Source organism: Silurus aristotelis (genome assembly GCF_946808225.1).
Source record: "Silurus aristotelis genome assembly, chromosome: 6".
NCBI classification, from domain to species: domain Eukaryota; kingdom Metazoa; phylum Chordata; class Actinopteri; order Siluriformes; family Siluridae; genus Silurus; species Silurus aristotelis.
This window is the reverse complement of record NC_139579.1, coordinates 30,632,226-30,655,106: the sequence shown is the minus strand read 5'-3', so window position 1 is coordinate 30,655,106 and position 22,881 is coordinate 30,632,226. Positions and strand designations below refer to the sequence as shown.

Below are 22,881 nucleotides of genomic sequence, written 5' to 3'. Positions count from 1 at the left end.
AATCCCTTCTGCAGAACACTCAATAGTAAAATAGATAAATCACTTCATTCATCAGTTTGCTCAAAAAGTTTGAAATCTTTACCTCATCTAATCTCATCATCTCTGAAAAGAACTCGTTTTCACACCGCATTCGTTTCTTTGCCTTTCAAGGAAAAAGGCAGATTTGAGACGCTCTTCCTGTGGGTGGAGCAAATTCCATGGCCAGAAAAAATTAATACACCAGTATTGCGAGTCGGATTTTATTCACGTCTATCAGAAATATTACTATTATTACTAGGAAACATCAGTCTAGAACTACATGATGTGAGCAAAAGTATTGGGACACCTGATACAATTGTACTTTGTCTTTGGAGGCTTTAGCAGGTTCCTGTTCCAGCATGTGCACAAAGCCAAACCCCATTGAAGATCTGCTTGACATGGGTTGGTAATGGTAAGATCTTCTGCTATAGAACCTGTTGAACATCTTTGGGATGATTGTGAACGCTGGCTGCACCCCAGGAACCTCCTCAACCAGACAGCAACAAAGAACAAACAAACAAAAAGATCAACAAATAATAATTGTTATTAATACACAATGAATTTTTTTTCATTTCTAAGCTACATGTATATATTAATTGATGCTATTTAAATATTTAAATCATTATCAAATGTTTTATTTTTAAGTTATTTTTCAATGAAATATAAAAAAAAAATTGTGTTCTACTATTTTATATAATATATATATTCTTTTATATTTCATAAAAAAAAACATTATTCTATTAATAAATAGATCATTAAATCAATGGATCATTATTCATGATTTCGGACCCTGCGTGGATCCCGGGGGGCATCTAGAGACGTACCAGCCCCAGTTGGATCCCACCTCATGAAGATTTCAGACATTGGACTTTGAAGATAAACATCTTAATCAATACTCAAAATAACCTTCCACATATGCTGGTTCTCATTTTCTATTCTTGAACATTTAAAGGCGTTGGCATGGAGGAGTTGGAGTTGGTGTTGAATCTATAATGATCTTCGAATGTGAGCTAATTGATGAGTTGCTCAAGGTCACCTGGTTCCACAACTCCAACTGACTGTAGAAGACTGTAGAAAGGATATTTCTCACATTACTCATAACCACACACTCATGATATTTCTTACTCTCTAGTGTTTGTAACGTTTTAATGGTTTATAATCACACTCTTGGTGTCACCCAGATGAGGATGGGTTTCCCCTTTTGAGTCTGGTTCCTCTCAAAATTTCTTCCTCATAACATCTAAGGGAGTTTTTGCCTCCACCCCAGGCTGCTCATCTGGTTCGATTTAAATAGAAGTGAATTTCATTCTAGAATTCTTACATTCTGTAAAGCTGCTTTGAGAACTGTAAAGTTCATTCGCCAGAAATAAAATTGAATTGATTGAATTGTATTGAGTAATTAGAGTTGATGTTCCTGAGCCAGCCTTGACCTTGAACTCCTGCTTTGAACTCACACCCTACAGAAGAGTGGAGTTTGCTATAGCAGTCATTAAGGACTAAATGTAAACCAGTTCAGGTGTTCACACACTTTTGTAAAGATAGAGTCTGAATACAGGACTGGTAATCGACATGACGGACTCCAGGAAACTTCACTTTTGTGGTTTCCGATTCGCTCGAAAAAAATACGCGTTTCACAGTAGGAAAGAAGGAAGTTCTAGTCAGTTCATGATTACAGTATTAAAAGTACCGACTAAACCAAGATCCTTAATCAGGAACTCCTACTCCTACTACACCCATTCTGTTTTTTTTATTTCTGTTTTACATTGAAATAAAAATACAGAACAGAAAAGAAGCGACTCCTATGTTTCGTAGGTGGAGTGGCATTTAAACGACCCTGTCGCTGCAGAACTGAGAGCCGCTCAGAGATTCATCCCGGCATAGTGAAACTGAATAAAAAAAGTCTGATCTGCACTGCAAAGACCACATTATTCATTTGTGCCAAATTTAAGAAGCGGTTTGTGTTTTTCTTTTTAGAGCAGTTCCCAGGAGAATTGTATATACAATTACAAACCATGTAGTTGATTAAAAGTAGAGAAACACTAGTTTAAATATGACTCCAGTAAAAGTACTTTAGTATCCAAAGTACTATTTATTATGGCTTTAATGTTCCGATTATCGTTTTTGTCACAAGACTTTCCGTTATTCAACTTTTACGTCAAAAGACTCGAATGTGACTCTCAGCACGCTGATCTATTAATAGAATGATATTACCGACTTAAACACTGATTTTTATTACAACGATCATGAACCCAAAACCTTCTTATTTAAAAATAAAATCGCATAAATCAGGTCACGTGTGTTGTGGTGAGTTCGAGTCTGGAGTTTCTTCATCATTTATTTCTCTGTAAATGTTCTGCTTGATGTTGAACTGATGCTGGACTGTATGCTGGTGATCAGTAGATGCACCAAGCGCCAATGAAAACGAGTTAAAATCTGAGCGTGCGCTCGACCCTGATTGGTGACTCGCTGCGTGTTTATCCTTCTGTTTTAACATCTAAGGGAATTTTTCCTTGCCACATTCGCCACGGCTGCTCATCAGGAATAAACACACAACATTCACCTTGATGTTGATTTCTGTAAAGCTGCTTTGAGACAACGTCTGTTGTGAAAAGCGCTATAGAAATAAACTTGACTTTACTTGACTTGTTTTCGCAAAATGTAGTCGAGTAAAAAAATATTTGACTTTGAAATTTATTGAAGTTAAAGTCTCCACAGAATAGAAATACTTCAGTACAGAAAAAGGATGACATTTCCTTCCTTACTGTCCACCACTGCATACTGGATGAACCTTGATGAACTTTAATGAACCTGGTTGGTTTTTCGGTTCAGTCAAGACTTGGGTTTATAATCCTATGTGAGGTCACATGATCTACAAATAGGGTTGTAAATTGTGTGCATTGTCCTGTTAAAGTGGAGGAGATACAGTTGGTGTGGTAGGAAAAAAAATCCAGTATAGATTGGGATTTCTCCATCTGTTTGCTTCCATTCGTTCCTCTTTACGTCTGACTTTTGATGTAAATGAACACAATCACAATGGAAACATGTATTAAATATAAATGCATGAATGATAAATCTGGATTATGTGTTCAGGCCATGGAAGATCCATAACCTCCAGCTGGAGTGTGTGGAGTATTCAGAGGGTTTACACACAACACACAAACACTTGGCTCTGGATTTAAATACACTATGTGTTTGACTATAAGATTCGTGTGTGCTTTTTTTTTTTTAACCCCGCATTCGGTCCCCATTTGCTGATACAAATAACCTCCACTCTCCTAGGAAGATGTTCAACTACATTTTGGATGGTGTTTCTTCTAGTTGAAGTGAAGGGAAAATTTCATGCTCCCGCATCCAAAGTACAATTGTGTGCCTCCAACTTTGTGCTAATGCAAATAGACTCCGCCCCTTCAATCACAAACTGATGCTTAACCACACCTCTGCTTTCCCAGAAACTCTGGAGACTTTCACCCTTAATCTGTTCCTGTTCCAGCTGTGTGAAAGCAACTAAACAACAACTGTCAGATACAAATTCATGTCCTTGTCTTTTAAGGAAAAACGCAGATTTGAGAAACTCTTCCCCGGAGGCGGAGCAAATTTCAGTGCCAGAAATATATAAACAGAAACCTGAATAGAACAAACTACTCGTTTTTGTTTGAGTTTTGACAAAACAAACATTACAGACATTTTACTCTGAATTATACTGTTTATACAGTACAGACCAAAAGTTTGGACACACCTTCTCATTCAAAGAGTTTTCTTTATTTTCATGACTATGAAAATTGTAGATTCACACTGAAGGCATCAAAACTATGAATAAACACATGTGGAATTATATATGGAATTATATACATAACAAAAAAGTGTGAAACAACTGAAAAATGTCATATTGTAGGTTCTTCAAAGTAGCCACCTTTTGCTTTGATTACTGCTTTGCACACTCTTGGCATTCTCTTGATGAGCTTCAAGAGGTAGTCACCTGAAATGGTCTTCCAACAGTCTTGAAGGAGTTCCCCGAGAGATGCTTGGCACTTGTTGGCCCTTTTGCCTTCACTCTGCGGTCCAGCTCACCCCTAAACCATCTCGATTGGGTTCAGGTCCGGTGACTGTGGAGGCCAGGTCATCTGGCGCAGCACCCCATCACTCTCCTTCTTGGTCAAATAGCCCTTGATGCCTTCAGTGTGACTCTACAATTTACATAGTCATGAAAATAAAGAAAACTCTTTGAATGAGAAGGTGTGTCCAAACTTTTGGTCTGTACAGTACATTATATAAATATCTTCTGTTCTTCTGTTTGTAGGGGATTGAGATCACCTCCACATCCTCAAGCCAACACTACGTCTCTGGAACAGCTGCTGAGGTTAGTCCATCATTAGTCCAGATTTGTATTGAGGGAGTGAAATGCGGAGCGAGGAAGTGACCGATGGTTTTAGTTGATAGAGAGGAAGGGACTGAGAGGTGAAGGGAGAGAATGAGAGAGAGAGAGAGAGAGAGAGAGAGAGAGACAGATGGAGGGAGTGAGAGTCAGAGGGAGGGAGGGAGTGGCAGAGTGAGGGAGTGAGAGATGGATAGAGGAAGTAAGAGATGGACAGAGGGAGTGAGAGAAACAGCAATGAAACAGATTCCAGATAACCCCCACTGCTTTTCTGTGCTTTTTCTCTTCTTGACTCAACACAGTTTCCAGCAGATTCCTCTGTGAAGATCTTTGCAGGTGATGAGGTCATAAAGGTGAACGATCAGATTGTGGTGAGTAAAAGCTGCTCCCTGGATAACTCTCATTACACTGATTACTTCATGATCAACCCTCAGTTCCATAAATCTTGTTAAAGATGCAGTTACCACATCGTGGCCGACTCGTGCTGCATGTTCTAAGAAACAAGTTCGGGAGCACGTTGAGAAAGTGTCTCGCGTTGTGTTTCAGGTGGGCTGGAGCAGGAAGAACCTGGTGGCGAAGCTTCAGGAGAACCCAAATGGTGTGTCACTGCTGCTGAGACGCCTCCCTACACTGTCTGTCAAAGACAGAGACAGAGACAAGCCAATCGTGGTGAGTCACAGACTCTCCTCAGACTCTTGTGTATATACTGTACCTACACACACACACACACACACACACACACACACACACACACACACACACACACACCACTGTTTCTTCCTTGGAGAATTTTTGATAGATACTGACCACTGCAGACAAGAAACAGCCCACAAGAGCTGCAGTTTTGGAGACGCTCTGACCCAGACGTCTAGACGTCACAATTTTTTCAAAACTCTGTGAATTGTTAATAGAAATGTTTGCATATTTAATCCCTGGCTGTTGGTTGTTGAAGGCATGTGTCCATTAATAGAACTGTGCTTTTGTTTGTTTTTTTTAATGTGGAAGAACCATGCAATTGGAATGTTGGAAAACCATGTATTTGAGATGTTGGAGAACCAGGTATTTAGGATTTGATAGATCCATGTATTTGGGTTGTTGGAGAATCCTGTATTTAGGGTTTTGGAGAATTATGTAAAGTGAGGAAAATAAGTATTTGAACACCCTGCTATTTTGCAAGTTCTCCCACTTAGAAATCATGGAGGGGTCTGAAATTGTTATCGTAGGTGCATGTCCACTGTGAGAGACATAATCTAAAAAAAAAAAAAATCCAGAAATCACAATATATGATTTTTAAACTATGAACTAAACTGGAAATGACCATTTGGATGATCCAGAGGAGTCATGGGAGAAAGTCATGTGCTCAGATGAGACCAAAATAGAACTTTTGGGTCATAATTCCACTAAACGTGTTTGGAGGAAGCAGAATGATGAGTACCATCCCAAGAACACCATCCCTACTGTGAAGCATGGGGGTGGTAGCATCATGCTTTGGGGTTGTTTTTCTGCACATGGGACAGGACGACTGCACTGTATTAAGGAAAGGATGACCGGGGCCATGTATTGCGAGATTTTGGGGAACAACCTCCTTCCCTCAGTTAGAGCATTAAAGATGGGTCGAGGCTGGGTCTTCCAACATGACAATGACCCGAAGCACACAGCCAGGATAACCAAGGAGTGGCTCTGTAAGAAGCATATCAAGGTTCTGGCGTGGCCTAGCCAGTCTCCAGACCTAAACCCAATAGAGAATCTTTGGAGGGAGCTCAAACTCCGTGTTTCTCAGCGACAGGCCAGAAACCTGACTGATCTAGAGAAGATCTGTGTGGAGGAGTGGGCCAAAATCCCTCCTGCAGTGTGTGCAAACCTGGTGAAAAACTACAGGAAACGTTTGACCTCTGTAATTGCAAACAAAGGCTCCTGTACCAAATATTAACATTGACTTTCTCAGGTGTTCAAATACTTATTTGCAGCTGTATCATACAAATAAATAGTAAAAAAAATCATACACTGTGATTTCTGGTGTATTGTGATTTCATATATTGTGATTTTTTTTTTTTTAGATTATGTCTCTCACAGTGGACATGCACCTACGATGACAATTTCAGACCCCTCCATGATTTCTAAGTGCGAGAACTTGCAAATTAGCAGGGTGTTCAATACTTATTTTCCTCACTGTATTTGGGATTTGGAAGAACCATAAATTTTAGATGTTAAAAACTATGTATTTGAGCTTTGGGAGAACCATGTACAGTATTCGGGATGTTGGAGAAACATATATTTAGGGTTTTGGAGAACCTTTTTTTGGGATTCGAGAGAACCCTGCATTTTGGATTTGGCAAAACCCTGTATTTAAAATAAACCATGTATTGGGGATTTAGGAGAACTATATATTTAGGATTTTGGAGAACCATTTATGTGGAATTTTGGGAGAACCATGTAATTGGTATTTGAGGGAACCTCTATTTAGAAGAAGCATGTATTGGGATTTGGAAGAAGCTTATATTTAGGATTTCGGAGAACCATGTATTTGAGATGTTGGAGAAGCAGGTATTTAGGATTTGATAGAGCCGTGTATTTGAGTTGTTGGATAATCCTGTATTTGGGATTTGGAAGAACCATGAGTTTTGGATGTTAAAGAACTATGTATTTGAGCTTTAGTAGAACCATGTACAGCATTTGGGATTTGAGAGAACTTTGTATTCAGGATGTTGGAGAACCATATATTTAAGGTTTTGGAGAACCATTTATGTGGGATTTTGGTAGAACAATGTAATTGGTATTTGCGGAAACCTCTATTTAGAAGAAGCATTTATTCGGAATTTGGGAGAAGCTTATATGTAGTATTTGGGAGAACCATTTATTTGGGATTTGGGAAAATTATGTAATTGGGATGTTGGAGAATCCTGTATTTGTAATGATGGTAAACCTCGTGTGGGTCCTGATGACAGTCTCAGGAGAGGGGTTGGTATGACAACACTCATTTCCTGTTCAGAGCTCTGAAAGCCATTTTCTTCTCTATGACCCGTTTGATGCCGTCTCTCTCTCTCTCTCTCTCTCTCTCTCTCTCTCTCTCGTTGTTTGGAGGGCCTTAAGGGATCACAGCAGTGCCACATGACTGTTCCACATACACACACACAGACTCTGCTCAGACACGCAATTCACACGCATCCACAAAGCTTAAGGCCTCAACATGACGTCCCGGTCACATACACACACTCCTTTCCGGTGTTCTCGGTGTGAGACACTGCACTTCCAGGTGGTGATAACGTCAAGCTCTTCTTGTTTCTCGCCTGCAGAAGGTAGAAGACGACCCAGAAGAGGACGGGACAAAGAGACACTCCTTGATCGGGCGAGCGCCGGCGTCTGTGCGCTCGTACTCCTTCAGGTGAGCTTCACACACAACTCTTCACCGACACACCCCGGAGCTCCACCGTAGGAGGAACATCAGGTTCCACATTTGCTGTTATATTAACAATGGGACTTTGTTCAAAAGTATGCAGACACCTGTAACTCTTCTGGGAAGATGTTCCACTAGATTTTGTGGAGATTTCTGCTCATTCAGTTACAAGGGTGTTAGTAAAGTAAGGTACTGATAGAGGTGAGGTGAGGAGGTTCCTGGGGGTGCAGTCAGCATGGAAGATTCAATACACAGGAGTTCAATAGGCTCAATACAGTGGGAATTAAATCCTTTATGTGTGTGATGGTAAAATTAAGGTTCAGAATGTTTTAAAGCATTGGTTTGTATTATAACTGTATCTCGTGTGTGTGTGTGTGTGTGTGTGTGTGTGTGTGTGTGTGTGTGTGTGTGTGTGTGTGTGTGTGTGTGTGTGCACATACAGGACTGCTGTGTTGTCGCCTGAAGGGCAGCAGCTGACAGGACAGAAAGAGCCGGAAATTAAAGATCAAGGCCTTGATGGGAATCAGAGCAACAGTGCACAGAAACACCTCCTGATTACAGGTAAAAAACACACACACACACACACACACACACACACACACACACACACACACACACACACACACATCATTGTAAAACTCTTCTTTTAATCACATCATGTATGATGTTCTATGTTCGCAGTCATGCTTTATTCCTTCGCAATCATGCTTTATTCCTTCCTTCCTTTCTGTCTTTCTTTCTTTCTTTCTTTCTTTCTTTCTTTCTTTCTTTCTTTCTTTCTTTCTTTCTTTCTTTCTTTCTTTCTTTCTTTCTTTCTTTCTTTCTTTCTTTCTTTCTTTCTCCTCCTTCTACAAGTTTCTATCTCCATTAAAACAGAGGCCTTTTTCTCACCATGTCTTTGGCCTCTGCTTGAGGCAGGAGGTAATTGTCAGGAGGAGAAGGTCAGTGTGAGATGGGTATCAGAGCTGTGGAGCAACAGGAGCATCTGCACTCTGTTTTGATGTATCCGCGTCCTAGCAACAGCAGAGCACATGCTTCGACACGCCTCTCGGCAACAAGCTAGCATGTCAGGAAGTGTGTGTGTGTGTGTGTGTGTGAGAAAGAGATGTGTACAGTGCACTCTAACTCTTCTCTTGCTGGTAGGTTCCGGACTAGAGCGCAGGAGTACATCTTTACTCAGTCTGGACTCGAGGACAAGAGTCGGATCCTGGTCTGACATGGGGGCCAGTGTGGTGAGTACACACACACACACACACACACACACACACACACACACACACAGTGTGCGGAAGCTAATTTTTGCTCCACATTCACGTTCACTCACCTGGAGCTAATTTTGCTCTCTGTCGCTCTCTGCAGGAGGAAAAAGAGTCGACCAAGAGCTCCTTTAAAGGTATGATGTCATTCTCACATCAAATATGCCTAGAGAATGTAGTGACACTAGTGAACACTAGGGGGTGTTGTGTTCAATTTTGATCATGTTTCTAGCTGTAATGTACTAATACTTTTAATACGTTTCAAGTCGCATATGATGTTCTGATGTACGTTGCTCTGGATAAGGGCGTAAATGTAAATGTGGTAGCGTGGTACCTCAAGGGTTAAGATGTTGGACTTCTGATCAGCAGGTCATGAGTTCAAATCCCAGCACCAACAAGCTGCCACTCATGGGCACTTTAGCAAGGCCCTTAACCTTCAACTGCTCAGTTGTATGAATGAGATAATTGTAAGTCACTCAAATAATTGGCATCTGCCAGATTCCATAAAACGGAGGTTGGGGGTACAAGTCTCGTTATCGCCAGCTGCCACGGGGACGCTGTAACTTGGCTGACCTTGCGTTTTGACCTCAGCTTCCTACATTGCTTGGATATGTGAAGAAATATAAATTTCCCTGTGGGATCCATAAATTATTCTTAAAAAAATAAAAAAATAAATAAAAGTTCAGTATTTCACAAAATGCCAAAAAAATCCTCCTTGACATGGAATTCATCAGAGCTGCACAGGTTGTTGCTGGGATCCTCTTCCACTCCTCCATAATGACATCACGGAGCTGCTGGATGTTAGACACATGGCGCTGCTCCACCTTCTGCTTGATGATGCCCCACAGATGCCCAATAGGGTTCAGGTCTGGAGACATACTTGGTCACTCAATCACCTTCAACTTCCTTAGAATGGCAGTTGTCATCCTGGTGGTGTGTTTGGGGTCATTATTATTTTAGAAAACTGCCGCTCGGCCCAGTTTTTGAAGGAAGGGCATCACGTTTTGCTTCAGAATGTCACAGTACATTCCCTCAATGTATCCCAGCTCCTCAGTACCAGCAGCACTCATGCAGCCCCAGACCAGGATGCAGCCACCACCATGCTTGACTGTAGGCAAGTTTTCTTGGTGCTCCTCACCAGGGCGTCGACACCATCTGAGTCAAACAAGTTTATCTTAATACCATCAGACCACAGGACATGGTTCCAGTAATTCATGCTCTTGGACAGGTCGTCTTCAGCAAACTGTTTGTGGGTTTGCAGCTTCAGAAGACGCTTTAGTGCATTCTGGAAAGACGGCCGTGAAAACCGACTTGTTGCAGTGTTCGGCGTACGGTCTGAGCACCGACACCTTCCGCTTCTGCCGCCTCTAAAGCAACGCTGCAGCACTCGTGTCTGTGATTTGAAGCAGTTTCTGCAACTGACGCACAGCAGGAGGACTCGACTTCTTTGATGGACCCTTGCGAGGTCTGTTCTGAGAGGAAACCCGTCTTGGAAAACCTCTGTATGACCCTGAACACTGCACTGTAACTTCAGGGTGTTACTGATCTTCTTATAGCCGAGGCGTCTTATGGCGGAGAGCAACAATTCTGATCCTTAAATCCTCAGAGACTCTTTACCATGAGGTGCATGTTGAACATCCAGTGGTAACTATGAGATAATTGTACTGAAAGCACCAAATTGTAACTGCTCTAATACAAGATACACACATTTGTATGGTCGAAGTTTGTGTTTAGTTTGTGACGGAAGCTAGCTGGACACCAGTGACGCATTATAGATATGAGATCGCTTTTAAGTGACTAACGGCTATGCCGTGTGGCCCCAGTCTAACCTTTGACCTCCTTCAGGCACGCAGACGCGGACGGCGATGAGTCGCAGGAGGGTGTCGTGTCGCGAGCTGGGCCTGCCCGACTGCGACGGGTGGTTGTGGAAGAAGAGGAAAGAGATGAGTGTGTTCATGGCACAGAAATGGCAACGCTTCTGGTTTGTCCTTAAAGGGGTGACAATCTACTGGTACACCAGCCAGCAGGTGAGCACACAAAAGTACACACATCCTTTACTTCAGTAGACGTGCAGATACTCTTGTTTTAAAAGACTCGGGTAAAAGTACTGACTATACATTTTTACTCAAGTTAAAGTAAAGAATTTCGGGCTCTGACATGTACTTCAGTAAAAAGTAGCTATTACCTATTTTTAGTCAAACCAAACTGATCATAAAGCATGAAGACAAAATATTCTTGTAAACGATTTAAAGTAATTATGTTGTTTTAAATGACGTAATTCATCGGGACACCAAACGAAACCTTTGCTTTGTTTTCAGAATCAGAGATTATTTTTATTCGACGTAAATTGTTTTATTTCAAAAGCTTTCTATTTATATATTTATTATGTCTTTGAGGCAAATATTCACTGAGATTCTTTGAGTTTTATTTTTGTGAAGAGAGATACTAAATGAGAGGGCAGAGAGCGCCCCCTGTCGGTTTTCTTTTTTTCTTTTTTTTTTTACAAAAGCACAGCATTTTGTTATAATTATGAGTATATACAAAAAAAGGTAGAATACAAAATACTTTTGTTTTGGTTTATTGAGGAAAAAATAGCACAAAACGCACCGGCGCGTTTGTGGACCCCAGAGGGTTCTGTGTACTAATTAATTTTTTGGTGGAGTTTATTTGTTTATTTTTTTATCTGAGTCAAGAAACGACGTCGAGAAAAAACGTGTGTTACATTTCCATTTTGAATAAAAAACGGTCGAACGGAAACGCGCACTAAATTAAACTAATGACAGGAAATCGGTTGATGAATTGAAAAATCGATTAAAACTAAAGTAACGAGTCTGTTTTTAAAAAAATTACAAAGTAGAAAAGCCAAATATTTGTGTAAAAGATTTAATTATTTTAATTTAATTTAATGAGTAAAAGTAAAAAGTTGCTGATACTAGAAATATCTACTTAAGTACAATTACGCTTAAAACACATACCTGGACCTACAACTAAGACGAGTCAAAGCTTTGCATGTTGTGTGTCTCGGAACTAAAAGCAGGTGTGTGTTTGCAGGAAGAGAAGGCGGTCGGGTTGGCGAAGATCGGCAGCTACAGCATCGAGAGTGCTGGAGAACACAAGAGAAAATAGTAAGTCCTTTGTATGTATGTCATTAAGGATTTGGTCAACACATGTCCCTTTGTATGCCGTGACCTCGAGACCAGTCTTGGAACGTGAAAATATTTACAAATATTTTACAGTAGAAGTGCATTGATGGCTGTTGGTTCATGGGGTTGCTGTGAAGGTTTGTGCTCAGGGACCATGAGAATGGATTTGAACTCTGGTACAGTGGCTTGGGGTCGCAGTCAACATGAACAGTTTTATACCCATCTTCATCTTTTGTGCTGTTAATATCCTCGCCAGTGGTGGAGCTGTGATGAGCAGACGTTCGCCGTCACCCGGATGAGGATGGGTTTTGATATTTGGTTCCTCTCAGGGTTTTCTCTTTAGAGGAAGATCTGCTGGGAGTTTTCTGTGCCACAGTCGCCATTTAGAGACCAATTCATACGTTTCTAATGAATGTTCGTCATCTATGTCGGTGTTAAGCAGCTTTGGGACATTGTTAAATGAGCGAAGCATTTCTGAGTCTCATTGAACTTAATCAGCTGAGCCTGGGTGAACCCACAACCTTCTTATAAATTCATTTTTCAACAAAGGACATCGTCTCAAAGCAGCTCAAGCGGTTATAAAAGAATGTAAAAGTGTGTCCCTGATGAGCGACCCAGTGGCGACTGTGGCAAGGAAAAACTCCCCGTGATGGCACGAGAAAGAAACCTTGAGAAGAACCAGACTCAAAAGCGAACCCATCCTCATCCATCATAGTTGAGGTGATCTGTTCAGTGAAAGGTGCTTAAATGCAGAACTGTTCATGGTCCTGAGTCCATTTGTAGCAGACTGTTGATATTAATTACAGTCCAAATCCATCTTTTGAGTTGCTCAGAAGCTTCCTGGATCTTCAGAATGTTGATGTGGAAACGTCCTCAGCTGTACAGAGTGGTTTACGATCGAAGAGAACGAAAGTTAAACATCTTAAACACTGGGATACTTCTTTATTAGATGCAGAGCGACAGAGTGTGTGTGTAGGCGGGTTGGGATTTGCAGCCATGTGGTTTGCGCTGAGGTTCGGAGATCTCCATAGACCTCGGAGTTCTCCATAGACCTCAGAGTTCTCCATAGGCCTCATATAACAAAGCCCTACTACTGAAAACCGTAGCAACCAACATGTAGCTACACAAAGCACAAACCTGTGTAAAAATAGATTTCATTTTATTTGCATACGTATAAATGTATAAATATTTACATAATACACAACACTGTCACACAAATGACAAATTTTTTCGTCAATATAATCTAGACTTTTATTTAATATATTTTTATTTAATGTTTCTCCAGTTTCAATGCATATATAAAGTGTTCCTATTATAAATGATGCATTTCACACATTTTACTTTCTCCATATAAATTGCAGTTTGTATGTTCTGCGTTTCGGTCTGCAGTTTGCTTCAGAATTCCAACTCATCTGTTCATTGAGGTCTACGGATCTGACTTTAACGTTGCAGATGTAATTATGTTTATTTTACGAGAGCACACACACCTCCGGAGTCTACATACTCATTCGAACGGCCATGTTTCTCCCCTGTGTCTCTGCAGCGTGTTTCAAATGTCTCACCCACGCTTCCAGAACTTCTTCTTCGCCGCGGAGAACGTGACCGAGATGAGCAAGTGAGGTTTTTTTTCAGCTTCTTGTCCAGTGATGATCTAAGAGCTTGGAGATTGCTGTCAAACAGACATCGATATCTAGGAAAACGAGAGATGTTGGCCAAAAGTATTTGGATATTTGGGGGGTATTTGATATGGTATTTGGGTCCCCTGGTGGTCTAGTGGTTAGGCTGCGGCGCGGGTTTGATCCTCGGTCAGGGAACCGACCCCAGCCATTAGGGTTGTACAAGCCAGTGCACTCTCAGTGCCGGTTTGCGTTAGGAAGGGCATCCAGCGTAAAAACGTGCCAAATCAAACATGCGGATGATCCGCTGTGGCGACCCCTAATGGGAGAAGCCGAAAGAAAGTTTTTATTTGATATAGTATTGGGGGGGGGGGGGGGGGGGTGTTTTTCACCTGTAGTCCTTTAATAAACTGTTAAACATGACAAAAACAAGAACTTTTACACAGCCCTGCTCGAGGTAACCCACAAATAACCACGCAATGAAACTGCGACAAAGGGAACTTATAAATAGACACGAGGTGATTGAATGCCGCTGAAAACAATGGGAAACTAATGAGCGACACAATGGCGACATCTGGTGGAGGAAATAGGAAAGACAAAGACATTTTTTAATTTCTAAAACGCAAGCCAGTTTATCGAAAACAAAAATAATAATATTAAACCCATCTTTGCTAAATATATATGTGCCACAATAATTGGCTACAAATTCATAGGAGTAAAATATATTTAAAGTATTTTCCTATCTATATCTGTTTCTGTGTGACTAGAGACAGATATTGTTTAGCCATGACTTCCTGTTTCACAGGGGTATAAATCTGTGTGGTGTGTATGGAGGAAAAGTCTCAGAATCCTTGCCATGTCTTCATCAGGTGTTAAAGGAGAAGATTGTGCTCTCGGCACAACTGTACATTAAAAGTGTACATTTTAACAAACTTCACCGAAACTGACTTGGGATCAGATCCAATCGTAGCCAACTGAGATCTGTAAATCTCCATATACAAGTGTGTGTTGGGAGGTTTGTTGAGGTGTTGGGAGACTTGCATACAGTCACACCGAAGATTAGAGTGATGTTGTGTTTGCTCAGCTTTAGCTCTGTCTAACCAGCAACACAAACGTCATCCCCGTAAACACATGAAGATCATCACACAGGCGTTTGTACTCTTTGTAAATGCAGCAGCACCTTATTACATACACAGTGATAAAAAAGAACTGCAGACAGAAACACTGTAATCCGCCGTCTCTGATCCTCCAAGCTCTCGGATACACAACTCTTAACTCGGTTTGGATAACTGTTCCTTAAACATAAATAATATCCTTTTGTAAGTATTGAGTAAATACGAGAATGTTTACTGTAAGCAAGAGGTTTTTTTTTTTTTTTTTTGGGGGGGGGGGGGTGTTTTCAAGGCCCTCGTGTAATGAAATACTTCAAATTAAAAAATGTCTCATTTATTGAAAAATCAAGTTAAAAAATCGATAACATTAAATAGCATCAAGCTCAAAAATGAAGGGAATAAAAGTGCATCTTGAAGCCATGTAAAACAACATCGACATGCCTTTTGCTAAGTGTCTGATTTAAATATCGGACACGATGAGATGCAGACCCCTGCTAAGAGGGTCTCCCAGATTTCTCCCAGATTTTGGTACCCTGATGTGGACGGGTATTGTGTATATAACCTGATTTGGATCACATCCACCAGACAGTTCACTTATTTTCTTTCTGATTTTGGTGAAACAGGTGGATCAACTGTCTGATTATCGCCATCCAGAAATATAAGAAGTTTCAGCAGAATCCAGCAGATACCGAGACCGGTGCGTGCCATCAGACCTCCTTCTGTTAGAAAGAACAGACAGTTGTGTTCGTGTGGATATAATGCTTTCAATAAGACACTAGTCGGTTTATTGCAGATGGTGCGTGTGTGTGTGTGTGTGTGTGTGTGTGTGTGTGTGTGTGTGTGTGTGTGTGCGTGTTTCGACAGAGTGCTACAGTGAGACAGAGTCCGAGGAGGACGGCCCACATTCGCCACGCCTCCTAAAGAAAAAAACCTCGCCGGTGAGAAGAAAGAGGACACATGCATGATGATGATGATGGGAAGAGGTAGTTTAGTGGGAAGAGGTAGTTTAGTGGGCAGGGGTAGTTTAGTGGGAATTTGTAGTTGTTTAGTGGTAAATGGGTACCGCAGTCGAAAATGTTAAGTCAGGGGAGGGGGTAGTTAAGTGGAAAGAGGTCACTCAGTGGGGAGATGTAGTTTAGTGGAAGGGGTAGTTTATTACAGAGGGGTAGGTTAGTGGAAAGGTGCAGTTTGTGTGGTAAGGGATAGTTCACTGGCAAGGGGTAGTTCACTGGAAATGGATAGTTGTTCAGTGGTGAATGTGTAGCTCAGTGAGGAGGGGTAGTTTAGTGGGGAGGGGTAGTTCAGTGAGGAGGGGTAGTTTAGTGGGGAGGGGTAGTTCAGTGAGGAGGGGTAGTTTAGTGGGGAGGGGTAGTTCAGTGAGGAGGGGTAGTTCAGTGGGGAAGGGGTAGTTTAGTGGGGAGGGGTAGTTCAGTGAGGAGAGGTAGTTTAGTGGGGAGGGGGAGTTCAGTGAGGAGAGTGAGTTTAGTGGGGAGGGGTAGTTCAGTGAGGAGGGGTAGTTTAGTGGGGAGGGGTAGTTCAGTGAGGAGAGGTAGTTTAGTGGGGAGGGGGAGTTCAGTGAGGAGAGTGAGTTTAGTGGGGAGGGGTAGTTCAGTGAGGAAGCGCTAGTTTAGTGGGGAGGGGTAGTTTAGTGAGGAGGGGTAGTTCAGTGAGGAGAGTGAGTTTAGTGGGGAGGGGTAGTTTAGTGAGGAGGGGTAGTTTAGTGGGGAGGGGTAGTTCAGTGGGGAAGCGCTAGTTTAGTGGGGAGGGGTAGTTTAGTGAGGAGGGGTAGTTCAGTGGGGAAGGGGTAGTTTAGTGGGGAGGGGTAGTTCAGTGAGGAGGGGTAGTTCAGTGGGGAAGGGGTAGTTTAGTGGGGAGGGGTAGTTCAGTGAGGAGGGGTAATTTAGTGGGGAGGGGTAGTTCAGTGGGGGAGGGGTAGTTTAGTGGGGAGGGGTAGTTTAGTGGTTAGGATATCGAACTTGCCCAAGGCCCTTAAACCTCAACTGCTCAGTTGTATGATTGAGATAATTGTAATTTGCTCTGGATAAGGAGGCAAAATGCTGTAAATGTGATAATGATGATGATGATGATGATGATGATGTTAGAAATAAAATAGAAATACGCAAGATAATTTCCACTTCCAATGTTGCAGCTTTACATTTAGTTTTTTTGCCGTCTCTTGTGATAGAAGCTGCAGTCGAACACACTCCCTCGAGCTCTGGGCAAGAAAATCAAACCACCAGGAGGCGGTACAGTAAACACAATACCAGGAGGGGGCAGAAAAGCTACAGGTACACGACCGCACTGAGCAGTTGAATTCTCAGGACAGTTCTGTTCTATGTGCTGTATTCGTTAATATGAATCACACTGGTGTCCTGTGTGTGTGTGTGTGTGTGTGTGTGTGTGTGTGTGTGTGTGAGAGACATGTGTTTGTCCAGTTCCAGTAATGCGAATGATCTAATAAAAATAATATAAACTGACTATTAAAAAAGACATTTTAAAACTGTAATGTATGTACGGAGACTTCGGGAGCACCTGTAGACATTCCGTGTTCCTCTCGTCATTCTCGTCGCGTTCAGGAACTGTGGACGAGATGGGCGAGCTGTTTAACAAGCTGAAGGAAGGAGGAGTGTCTCTGATTGGCCAAAATCAGCCCATGACTCACGACCAACTGCGCAGGTCGTTCATCCGACGGAACAAAAATCCCGTCATCAACGAGAAGGTCCACACGCTCCGCGCCCTTCAGAGCACGCTCAAGGTCACACACACACACACACACACACACACACACACACACACACACACACAGACACACATCGCAAAAGTCTATTACATGATATACATATACATACATCCCATTCCAGACGAAGTTTTGTACAGTATTCTCCCGTAGTTGTGTAGTAGCGTAGCCTATGCGGAGTTTATCTGCTTGTTTATTGGTTGACGTGTCTTATGACGTCATAAAAGAGGTAAAGACATACGGCACCAGATTTAGCCAACGAAAGGCGCAGATTGGATATCGGTACACGATTTCAAACATTGTGAAACGTTAACTTGAATGTGTCTCGCTCAACGTGTCTCCTGCACAGGCGAAGGAGGCGGAGCTACAGATCATCAATAAGCTTCTGGAAGATTCCGGTCTGACGCCGCAGAAATTCCGCCAGTGGAAGCAGCTCAACGAGGACCTCTACCAGGAAATTGAGAAAATCGCTATCGAGAAAAATCATGACCAGATGAACCCCGAAGTGAGAAGTTCCACCGCTGATGACGACGGGGCGTGTCGACTCAGCCTGAGCGACGGCGAGCAGCTGGTGGACGCCGAGTTCCTTAGCGACGGAGACTCCGGCCTCGGGCCTGAACGCTTGGCCCTGGTCAGCGACACGGGGCGTAGCGAAAGAGCGGACAGCGGCTCCTCTGAAAGCTACTTCTTCATCTGAGATTCGCCAATTTGGATAGCCTCTTTTTCCGAAAGGGGCGGGACTTGTGCTGCTCTGTCGAGCGGATTCTTATAAGGAACGATCATTTTCAGCGGCGGAATTTGTATTTTTTTTTTTAAGCTAACTCCCTAGCTAGCTAGGAGAAATAGCTGGCTAAGGTTTCTCTCACGATATTTTCAGCAAAACTCCAAAAAAATCATGGAATTATCAATCTTTCGATCCATAGGACAGTAGTGTTCCTGTGAATCTTTATCCCAAGATGGAGCTCACATCAGCAGCCCAAGTCCAGCGTGATCAGTATCGCAGTACAGTTAACATCCCAACTCTGAAGCAGAAACAAATTCTGACGGAAAGAACGCATTGAAGACTCAAAGTGAAGCACCTGAACCTGGACTCAGGAAGGAGAAGAACAACATCCCAGATACGAGTTTCTAACTCGAACTCATACGAGTCGAACTTCATGATCGTTCCGATAAAGTTATTTCATTGTAAATAATCTTGTAAGAAATTGTAAGTGTATATATATACAGTGAGGAAAATAAGTATTTGAACACCCTGCTATTTTGCAAGTTCTCCCACTTAGAAATCATGGAGGGGTCTGAAATTGTCATCGTAGGTGCATGTCCAGTGTGAGAGACATAATCTAAAAAAAAAAAAATCCAGAAATCACAATATATGATTTTTATACTATTTATTTGTATGATACAGCTGCAAATAAGTATTTGAACACCTGTCTATCAGCTAGAATTCTGACCCTCAAAGACCTGTTAGTCTGCCTTTAAAATGTCCACCTCCACTACATTTATTATCCTGAATTAGATGCACCTGTTTGAGGTCATTAGCTGCATAAAGACACCTGTCCACCCCATACAATCAGTAAGAATCCAACTACTAACATGGCCAAGACCAAAGAGCTGTCCAAAGACACTAGAGACAAAATTGTACACCTCCACAAGGCTGGAAAGGGCTACGGGGAAATTGCCAAGCAGCTTGGTGAAAAAAGGTCCACTGTTGGAGCAATCATTAGAAAATGGAAGAAGCTAAACATGACTGTCAATCTCCCTCGGACTGGGGCCTCATGCAAGATCTCACCTCGTGGAGTCTCAATGATCCTAAGGAAGGTGAGAAATCAACCCAGAACTACACGGGAGGAGCTGGTCAATGACCTGAAAAGAGCTGGGACCACCGTTTCCAAGGTTACTGTTGGTAATACACTAAGACGTCATGGTTTGAAATCATGCATGGCACGGAAGGTTCACCTGCTTAAACCAGCACATGTCCAGGCACGTCTTAAGTTTGCCAATGACCATTTGGATGATCCAGAGGAGTCATGGGAGAAAGTCATGTGGTCAGATGCGACCAAAATAGAACTTTTGGGTCATAATTTCACTAAACGTGTTTGGAGGAAGAAGAATGATGAGTACCATCCCAAGAACACCATCCCTACTGTGAAGCATGGGGGTGGTAGCATCATGCTTTGGGGGTGTTTTTCTGCACATGGGACAGATGCGACTGCACTGTATTAAGGAGAGGATGACCGGGGCCATGTATTGCGAGATTTTGGGGAACAACCTCCTTCCCTCAGTTAGAGCATTGAAGATGGGTCAAGGCTGGGTCTTCCAACATGACAATTACCCGAAGCACACAGCCTGGATAACCAAGGAGTGGCTCTGTAAGAAGCATATCAAGGTTCTGGCGTGGCCTAGCCAGTCTCCAGACCTAAACCCAATAGAGAATCTTTGGAGGGAGCTCAAACTCCGTGTTTCTCAGCGACAGGCCAGAAACCTGACTGATCTAGAGAAGATCTGTGTGGAGGAGTGGGCCAAAATCCCTCCTTCAGTGTGTTCAAACCTGGTGATAAACTACAGGAAACGTTTGACCTCAAACAAATGCTACTGTACCAAATATTAACATTGACTTTCTCAGGTGTTCAAATACTTATTTGCAGCTGTATCATACAAATAAATAGTTTAAAAATTATACATTGTGATTTCTGGATTTTTTTTTTAGATTATGTCTCTCACAGTGGACATGCACCTACGATGACAATTTCAGATCCCTCCATGATTTCTAAGTGGGAGAACTTGCAAAATAGCAGGGTGTTCAAATACTTATTTTCCTCACTGTATATTAAAAATAATACAAATAGAACAAAGTGCCCTCGCGGATATTTTACAGGGCCTTTTATTTTTGTAGGCAGTACATTTTCGAGCGGCAAATTTACAATAGTTGATATGTTTTTTTTTCACGTTTGTCGATTATATGTGCAATGAGGCGGAGGAAAAGATTTCGCGGAAACGCATTACGTCACAGAACAAAACGATGTACCCAATAGGAGTATCGAGCGATATTTTGTAAGTTGTATATGTTAAAAGAAATTTGAATAAGTCTTGTTTTATTGTAAATAAAATGTCCACCGTTTACCAAAGATCCATTCTGTTCATCTCGTTACTTATCAGAAACCTTTCTGAATTCCTTATTTTGTAATTCAAATCAGATATAAATCACAAAAGCCGAATATCACCATATTTTTCACATATACTACATAAACATCTGACCATAAGGTTGGTATGTGCTTTTGTAAACATCCCATTTGCTGTTAGAATAAATTTCAGTCTACTGGGAACAAGATTTTGTGGAGATTTTTGTAAGATTCATTCAGAGTGTTTGTAAAGTCAGCGTTCACATTCATCATGTTCATTAAAGTTTAGGACTCTATAGCAGGAGATCTTCCACTCCAAACCACAGAAAGCCGATCTGAGCAGGCTTTGTCGTGAATTCTCAAGCAGGTTTGGGTTTAGTGCGAATAAAAAAAAAAATGCGCCTCCAGGTTTGTGGTAACAGTTTCGTGAAAAAACACACGGCTGGAAAAGTCAGGTGCCAATACTTTTGTCCATATTGAGTATTTGTAGATTAAAATTTCTACAAATTATAGTAAAAGTTTTGACCGACACAAATAAATTGACTTGGAAATCCTCCAACACTCGATCTGGTGTATTCGTTTTCCGTCCCCAGGAAGAACATCGCAAATCTTTTTCTTTTTTATTTATTTATTTATTTATTTATTTATTTATTTATTTATTTTTAAAACCAAGAAAACAATGAAAAAATTCATTATTACATCCAAAGACATCGTATACAACTATGTGTCTCCAAACCTATAAAAGTCGTATTTAGAGATCATATTTCGAATTATTTAGCAACACTACAATATATATATATATATATATATATATATATATATACACAGCGGAACCTCAATACTCCCGACCTCGACACGTTTCATTTGAAAGCGGACCGACAGTAAACTTTCTTTCGGCTTCTTACCATTAGGGGGCGCCACAGCGGATCATCCGCATGTTTGATTTGGCACGTTTTTACGCTGGATGCCCTTCCTAACGCAACCCTCCCTATTTATCCGGGCTTGGGACCGGGACACTAAGAGTGGCTGGGGTTGGTTCCCTGACCGGGGATCGAACCCGGGCTGCAGCGGTGAAAGCGCCGCATCCTAACCACTAGACCACCAGGGAACCGAAAGCGGACCGAGAGTAACTCTGGAAAAATCCGAAAGTTCGGAGTAATGTTTCAAAACAGAGTTTGTACTAATAAATGACGTCAAAATGTTTGAAAAACTTTTAATATTGTATTATTCGTTTAAAGTAGTAAATAAAACCTTTATGACAAGTAATTCACAATTTGTGTTGAGTTTACACTAATACATGTACAATTCCCATTGAAAAAGGAACCCAAAAGGTCACGATTTTTTGTTACTGGCGAGGGGTCATAAGCGTAACCCCCGCGAGGATCGAGGTTGCACTGTATTCGCATATTTCTTACAAGGTGCTTTTTATTCGAATTTCACTTTCTAACAGTTGAGAAATGTCTACAGGACTGACGAGGCACAATGCGTAGCACATCACACCTACACGCTAAAGTCCGGTATAAGGCCAAAAAAAATAAGGCTTTTAAACGCTTTCGAATTGTACGGATCGAAAGAACGATTTTATGCAGTAAAACACCGTGGCTGTTACATACTGTATGAATATTCAATGATCGAACAAATGTCAAACAGTCGAATTAGCCTTAAATGCTATTTTATACATTGTAAATAATACCTTGAATAATAATATTAATACAAAGAACACAAATACTACAAGTACCAATAATAACACTAATAATGCGTAGGTGATTTATACCTCAAGATGGAATGAATACCGACATCCATAAACACACCAAGCAGCACGAATCATCTACCGCTAGCTGTTTTTGCTTCTCTTAGCCTAAACGGAGTAGCAGTGTGCAGGGTTTTTGGTACGTATAACACAAAAACATTCTATAAACAGATGAATAGACACTGATAGCTGATAGCGGCGTTGTTCATCCTTTTTCCAATGTCCACTTATATACAAATATATCGCATAACCAGAGCTGGTACAAGATCAGGGCTGGGGTATATAAACTAAGAGCGTGTTTGAAACACTCTGAACACATGGGGGTTATTAGTATGAACCTGCCACAAGGGGTGTGCGAAAGGCA

At 41.6% G+C, this 22,881-nt stretch overlaps 1 protein-coding gene across 2 annotated transcripts in view; it reads left to right on the top strand.

Annotated features, from left to right (window-relative positions):
- cnksr1 (connector enhancer of kinase suppressor of Ras 1) overlaps positions 1-18,872 on the top strand; it is a 49,574-nt gene extending 30,702 nt beyond the window's left edge. The window contains exons 7-21 of one of the 2 annotated variants that reach the window (XM_083544616.1): positions 4,316-4,375; positions 4,693-4,761; positions 4,937-5,059; positions 7,684-7,772; positions 8,227-8,345; positions 8,928-9,016; positions 9,144-9,177; positions 10,886-11,067; positions 12,092-12,165; positions 13,727-13,798; positions 15,535-15,608; positions 15,776-15,849; positions 17,097-17,199; positions 17,488-17,666; positions 17,998-18,872. In XM_083544616.1, the coding sequence (XP_083400742.1) occupies positions 4,316-4,375; positions 4,693-4,761; positions 4,937-5,059; positions 7,684-7,772; positions 8,227-8,345; positions 8,928-9,016; positions 9,144-9,177; positions 10,886-11,067; positions 12,092-12,165; positions 13,727-13,798; positions 15,535-15,608; positions 15,776-15,849; positions 17,097-17,199; positions 17,488-17,666; positions 17,998-18,345 (1,689 nt within the window). In that variant the 3' untranslated portion in view covers positions 18,346-18,872. Of the gene's footprint in view, positions 1-4,315; positions 4,376-4,692; positions 4,762-4,936; positions 5,060-7,683; positions 7,773-8,226; positions 8,346-8,927; positions 9,017-9,143; positions 9,178-10,885; positions 11,068-12,091; positions 12,166-13,726; positions 13,799-15,534; positions 15,609-15,775; positions 15,850-17,096; positions 17,200-17,487; positions 17,733-17,778; positions 17,977-17,997 lie in introns of those variants that run through there. The other variant, XM_083544617.1, reaches the window with a different exon arrangement.
- The last annotated feature ends 4,009 nt before the right edge of the window (positions 18,873-22,881 follow it).